The following is a 7,036-nucleotide window of genomic DNA, read 5'->3' on the forward strand; positions in this document are numbered from 1 at the left end:
TAGTATGCGAGTATTCGCGTGTAGTTGGAATGAAATAACTTTCTGATTAGACATCAGGAAATTACTCAGGAGAATGCCGATGAAAATGCGCGTATTCAGGCGCTGGATATGCCGCAAGAAACATTAACAATTCTGTTAAAGAGCAGCTACTCGGCACTGCCGACTCGGCAGGAAATGATTCAATGAATGAAGTATCTTCAAATGTTCCTCATCTATTCCGAAACAGTAACAGCGGCAGGCTGAGCGGCTTCATATGCCGACAAATTCTTGACCGGGGTGAAGTAACAGAAAATGGGGTAAGACAGATACAATAAACCGACGATATAGGTTAACAACAATCCTAACACTGTCACGCGATGCTTCTGGGAACGGGGAATCACATGATGCATCATGATAACCTTCTGCAATCCTTCTCCAAGATGTGCAATGAAGAAACAGATACCGACAAGGTAGAAGATCACCCAACCGAGGCTGGTGAACATTTCCTTAGTCATGAGGTAGAGATCCTTGAACTCCACAACCGAACAAAAGGTATCGTCCGGAGCACAGTAGAATGGATACATCCACTTCGCACGGAATCTGTATACAGGAGCATGAGACTCACGTACGAACCTCAACTGGGCAAGATGCACAATCAGGAAAATGAGAAGGAAAATACCAGTGATAGGCATCCACAGTTGGTCAAGAGGCATGTGAATGTTCTTGAACTTGAAGGTTCTCATCAATGCAACAACAACATGCATGAGACCACAAAGCAAGAGGTAGATCTCAACAGGAAGCATCAACGTACTCCATGCAACCGGGTGGTTGAGGAAGTACGCATAAGCGTTGAAGTGGACCGCACCGAAGAAGAGATGGATATTGCCAAGGGCATGGATGACGACAAATACACACATGAACATGGCAGAACGAGTGACACCTGATTTGTCATAGGGTTTTTTGAAGTTCTTCACAGAGAAGATGGTGGCGAATACTTCGTAGAGGAAGAGCCATACGAAATAGCAGATAGCAGCACACCACTCGTACACTGAGTAACCCATAGCAGGACCGAGAGGACCATATCGCTTAGCTGTGTTCCTGTCGGGACCCCACCATTGCTCGCTTGCAAGGAGAGGAGCACTCAGGTCATTAGACACAGCAGCAGTAGTAGCAGTAGCAGAAGACGCACCACCCATGACGGAACCAACGGCACCTAAATAGTACTTTTTACCAATGGTACCGAGAGTCTTATCGTCATGGATCATGTTATACTGCGTGGAACCGTCCTTGCCAGCGTAAGCCATAATAGCAGCAGCTCCACCAGGATGGATAGGCAACCAGTCAGTGAGGTCGTAGACGCCACCATCAATGATCATCCAACAGTCCTTCTCAGTGTTATGCTTGGCAACCTCCTCAGCACTTAGGACAATTCCACTAGCAGGAGCGCCAGCAGCAGCCGCAGGAGCAGATCCAGAACCAAGAGAACCGAGCTCGTAAGGCTTGCCATACTTCTCCATAGTGCCAGCGGGGTGAATCATGTTCCACTCGTCCGAGGCGTCCTTACCAGCGTATTGCATGATAACAGCCTCTCCACCAGGATGCTTAGGTAGCCAGTCGGTGACATTGTAGACCATGCCGTTGACAATGATCCAGCAATCATCCTTGGTGTTATGCTTAGCAACTTCCTCCTCAGTGTAGCCCGCTGATGCAGGAGCAGCGACAGGACAAGCAGAGACACCACCAGAGCCAACAGCTCCGAGCAAATAGGGCTTGCCGAACTTCTCCAGGGTACCCTCAGGATGAATGGGATTCCAGTCATCAGAGGCGTCCTCACCAGCGTGCTGCAAGATGATCTCGGGTCCACCAGGATGCTTGGGAAGCCAGTCGGTAACATTGTAAACGTTACCATTGATAACGACCCAGCAGTCATCCTTGGCAGTGTGCTTAGCAACCTCCTCCATAGTTAGAGCAGGAGTGCTAGATGCAGCTGCCACACCACCAGAGCCAACAGGTCCGAGCAAATAGGGCTTACCGAACTTCTCCAATGTTCCCTTAGGATGAATGGGATTCCACTCATCGGAAGCATCCTGACCAGCGTTCTGCAAGATGATATCCTTTCCACCAGGATGCTTGGGCAACCACTTGGTAACATTGTAGACATTACCGTTGATCACAATCCAACAGTCATCCTCAGTGGTATGCTTAGCAACCTCTTCCATGGTCAAGGCCGGACCAGCACTACCGGAACCGCTCATAGTGTCGCCAAGCTTGCCGATGATGTACTTGCTACCATATTGCTGGAGCACCTCAGGACGATGTATCGCGTTGAACGTATTGGAAGCATCCTTACCAGCGTACTTCACAATAGCTGCAGATCCACCAGGGTGCTCAGGCAAGAATTTGGTCACGTCCATGACATAACCGTTAACAACAACCCAGCAATCATCCTTGGTGTTATGCTTGGCCACCTCGTCCATAGTGAGCCTCTTAGCTCCAGCAGAAGGAGCAGTGCTCTTCTTAGCCTTCGACTTGAGATCGCCAACGAGGTACTTAGAGCCAATCTCCTCGAGAACAGATTTCTCGTGACATGTGTTGAATTCGAGAGAGCAATCGGTACCAGCAAAAGCAGTTAAAGCCATGACTCCACCGGGATGCTCCTTCTCATAGTTAGTAACATCATAGACCTTCCCATCGATAACAATCCAGCAATCATCATCAGTATTGTGCTGAGCGACCTGGGCCATAGGGATAGAGTCAACCAGACTTCCAACAACATACTGCTGATAATCCTTCAACAACTCCTTCTCGTGGACAGTGTTGAACTCCAACGAGCAATCACCGCCAGCGAAAGCGTTGATTGACAGAGCTCCACCAGGATGCTCATTCTGGTACTTGGTGAGATCAAAGACTTGACCATTTATAATGACCCAGCAATCATCATCCTTGTCGTGCTTGGCCACCTGCTCCTTAGTGAAACCGTCAGAAAGCTTGCCAACGACAAGGTCCTTATGCTGCTGCATCAACTCCTTCTCATGAACGGTGTTGTACTCTAGCGAACAGTCAGTACCGGCGAAGGCGTTGAGGGCCAAGGCGCCCCCGGGATGCTCATTCTGGTACTTGCTCACATCGACGACATCACCGTTGATGATGAGCCAACAATCCTTGTCAGTATTATGTTTTGCAACTTGCTCTTTAGTGAAGGAACCCATCTATAAAACGGAGGACCGAAAAAGGAACCTATAGAATTGGTAGAATTCAGAGAAGCTAGGGACAAACAGTGACACAAAAAGTAGCTAAGCTTCCTGATTCCTGAGCGCAAGCGGGAAGACACAGATTCTCCACGCAATCTTAGCAAGGTTACGATAACACGCTGAAGCCTCTGTCCACAACACTGTATGGATTACCGAACACGGTGTTAACTATAGTTATTGATTTTCGAGTCAACACCAGAGTTGTTCTCCATCTGTCATCGATGATATTCTCACTCCCTCTCGGCCGTTTCAATAGTATTGACAACGTTTAATGCGTTACAGATAAGTGATAAGCGAATCGAACGAACGAAGAACACCAAACCACGCTGAGAACAACGACAGTCACTGCGAGACAGCAGCGTAGCTACAGGTCGAGCAAAGTGCACGCATACACAAAGAGACAAATGACACAAGATTTCAAAATCTTTAATTCGACAATTCTACCACTATTCTTGAGAATTAAAAAGGTTCCTTCGCCATCCACTTAATAATATTCCCCACTTGCAAACTCAACTCGATACCACTGATCATCCACTAACACATAAAAACTCACAGCGGCTGTTCGCCATTATACCAAGTTAACGAATTGATCGTCTATAAATGTGGTCATACCTACATGGTATGTCACCAGCAAGCTTTACTACTGCAAATGCAACAAATCAACGTCAATATAGCTACTACGAATCTCCATTCGAGATGGGTTGCTGTGCCTCGTAAGCGTCCCAATCTCGAATCGGGCAGAGATAGCAGTATATGGGAAAAGACAAGTAGCAAAGTCCGATGAATATTATAATGGTCTCAGCTAGTGCACTGACGGTAGCTTTACGATTTCTGGGCACCAAGGCATGTACAGTGATGATCTTGCGGAGACCTTCTCTCGCGTGCGATATGAAGAACAGTACTCCTACTAAGTAAAAACCGCACCAACCAATATTAGAGAATAACTCCATTTCCATTCGATACAGATCTTTGAAGTGAACGATCTCACACGACGTGTCATCCTTCTCGCAGAAAAACGGGTACATCCATTTGCTTCTGAAGTAATACTTGGGAGCTGCTTCTTCACTGATCAGTCGGAACTGGGTCAAGTGGATGACGATGAACACCAAAACGAATAAGCCAGAAATCGCCATCCAAAGCTGATCAACACCCATGGAGATCTTCTTGAACTTGTACGTTCTGACACAGGCCACCACGACGTGCATAAGTCCTGCAAAGAGCAGGTACAGCTCGACCGGAAGCATGAGACTACCCCAAAGCACGGGGTGATTCAAAAAGTATCCGTAAGAGTTAAAATGGTCCGCACCAGCAAATACATGCAAATTACCCAACCCATGAATGATCACGAAGAATATCATAAAAAGCGCCGCTCTAGTCAGCCCAGACTTGTCATGAACGACTTTATAGTTCTTCACCGTGAAGACTGTAGCACCAATCTCGTAAGCCAGCATGACAATGAAGAAGGCGAGGGCGCAACTGTACTTGACGACGGAGTTAGTAATCGACGGACCCAGCGGTCCATACTGCTTGTAAGTATTCCGAGCATCACCCCACCAGTGATCATTCGGAACTGAATTCTTCAGCAGTGGTTCAGTCAAGTCATTGGCAATGGTAGCCCCAGCAGGAACTGACCCAAGATCGCCTACTAGGTACTTCTTGCCGTGCTTCTCCAGTGTGCCCTCCGGATGAATCATGTTGAACTGCTCAGAGGCGTCCCTACCAGCATAAGCCATAATAGCAGCTACACCTCCCGGATGCAACGGTAACCATTCAGTAACGTTATAAACCTTACCATTGATGATAACCCAGCAATCGTCTTCAGCGATATGCTTAGCCACTTCGTCTTCGTCCAGGACCCCAACAGGACCACCACCAGCACCACCCGAGCCTCCCAAAGACGATCCAAGTTCGCCAACTTCGTATTTCTTACCGTACCTTTCCATAGTGTCAGCAGGATGTATCATATTCCACTGCTCACTAGCATCCTTCCCAGCATACGCCATAATTGCAGCCTCACCTCCCGGGTGCACCGCGAGGAACTCCGTCACATTATAAACCATGTTGTTCACCACAATCCAACAATCATCTTTCCCATTGTGCCCAGCCACCACATCCAACGTCAAAGTCGCAGCTTTCACAGAAGGTACGGCAGCGCCTAGTTTTCCAATGATGTACTTCCCACCGTATTTCTGTAGCACTTCCGGTTGATGTATCATATTCCACTCCTCAGAAGCGTCCTTACCAGCATACTGCATTATAGCAGCTTCCCCACCAGGATGCTGCGAGAGGAACTCCGTCACATTCAGTACAAAGCCATTGACCACCACCCAGCAGTCGCCCTTACTAGTGTGCTTAGCCACCTCACTCATTGTCAAACCACCACCACCACTTCCACCCAAAGCGCTCGCCCTTCTGGTCTTCCGTCTCTTATTCTGGACCGTAACAGGACCAAGTATATACTGCCCAGCTTCCTCCTCCAACAATGCCTTGGCGTGACAAGTGTTATACTCCAGGGAACAGTCAGTACCACCAAATGCAGTAAGAGCAATAACACCACCCGGATGGTCATGCTGGTACTGAGTGACATCAACAACCATACCATTGATAACCACCCAGCAGTCGTTAGGTTCTCTATGCTTCTCAACCTCAGCCATCGGGATGCTCTCAACCAGTAAGCCAATCACCAAGTCCTGGAATTGTTCCATGAGCTCCTTCTTGTGAACAGTATTGTATTCTAGTGAACAATCAGTACCAGCGAAGGCTGTGATAGAAAGCGAGCCGCCAGGGTGCTCCAAGAGGTACTTGCTACAGTCAATGACTTTACCGTCAATGACGATCCAGCAGTCGTCAGGTCGATTGTGTTTGGCCACCTGCTGTATGGTGTACGACTGCATTGGAAAGGGAGCAATACTAAAGGGAGAATTATAATCTAATAATCAACAACATTGGCCAACTGCCTCGACTACCCCTGATGAGATGACAAAGGGCACGATAGAAGCGAAACTCGCAACCAACGTCAAACATGAACTACTAGGAAGAGAATGCAAAGGCAAATCGTACGCACCAGAAACTACTACTACTACTACTACTACTACTACTACTACTACTACCACTACTACTACTACTACACGATCTTTCAAGTTGTACAAGTGCAGCACTCAATGCGAGACAGAAGACATGAACAATCCACGACAATCTGCAAGAAAGGAATGTGCGCCGGGCGCGCGCTAATAACACCTCAAAATCCCACGTTCTCCTCAGCAGTTATTGTTTAACTCGACATACTAGATCGACAATGAACGGTTACTCAGCCGTAGATGCATGTTACAAAATAGTTGGTGCTTAGTTGAAAAAGGCTTATAATTCCAAAGGGTCCTAGCGTCCAGATAGCAAGTGTATTTACAGTAGCATAAACGAACATATAGAGGGAAACTGTCATCCACACTCAACCATTCATCTTGGTCTTGAAAGACTGTGTCAGACCCTGTATGGCCAGCTTGTCGTTGGCGTTTAGGAAGCCATCCTCCTGATACACAAAGCCCATGAAAAACAAGTCCAGCTGCACAAAGACGTACCTTCTCCTGCTCTTGCTGTAAACGCTTCACCCGACGATTAACCCGTCGGAGCTGGTCCTTGTTCTCTCCGACCATCCTGTTATTACGTTCGATCTGACCAAAAACGCTTGCCTTTACTCAACGCATATCGATACGTTACCTGTCCCTGGAGATCAGTGGCGAGCTCATCCTGTCTCTGCGACTGGACTTGGATCCTCTCCGCAAAATTCTAAGGACAAGATTTAGATGAAC

The 7,036-nt window shown here is 47.6% G+C and overlaps 3 protein-coding genes across 3 annotated transcripts in view; all 3 read right to left on the reverse strand.

Moving 5' to 3' along the window:
- Nucleotides 1-11: 11 nt before the first annotated feature.
- On the reverse strand, nt 12-3,188 carry Pmar_PMAR003537 (succinate dehydrogenase, putative; the record flags this gene model as incomplete). The annotated part of the gene is made up of 1 exon (XM_002784232.1): nt 12-3,188. The coding sequence occupies one exon, from the start codon at nt 3,186-3,188 to the stop codon at nt 213-215; it is 2,976 nt and encodes a 991-aa protein (XP_002784278.1). The 3' UTR covers nt 12-212.
- Nucleotides 3,189-3,907: 719 nt separating this feature from the next.
- Nucleotides 3,908-6,124, reverse strand: Pmar_PMAR003538 (succinate dehydrogenase, putative; the record flags this gene model as incomplete). The annotated part of the gene is made up of 1 exon (XM_002784233.1): nt 3,908-6,124. One exon carries the CDS (start codon nt 6,122-6,124, stop codon nt 3,908-3,910), a length of 2,217 nt encoding a protein of 738 aa, XP_002784279.1.
- A 551-nt stretch (nt 6,125-6,675) lies between these two features.
- Nucleotides 6,676-7,036, reverse strand: part of Pmar_PMAR003539 (hypothetical protein) — a gene marked incomplete at both ends in the record, with an annotated part of 1,440 nt that continues 1,079 nt past the window's right edge. The window contains 3 exons of the mRNA XM_002784234.1: nt 6,676-6,756; nt 6,806-6,898; nt 6,945-6,991. Coding sequence (XP_002784280.1) covers nt 6,676-6,756; nt 6,806-6,898; nt 6,945-6,991 — 221 coding nt within the window. The remainder of the gene's footprint in view (nt 6,757-6,805; nt 6,899-6,944; nt 6,992-7,036) is intronic.

Source organism: Perkinsus marinus (assembly GCF_000006405.1).
Source record: "Perkinsus marinus ATCC 50983 genomic scaffold scf_1104296935302, whole genome shotgun sequence".
NCBI classification, from domain to species: Eukaryota; Perkinsozoa; order Perkinsida; family Perkinsidae; genus Perkinsus; species Perkinsus marinus.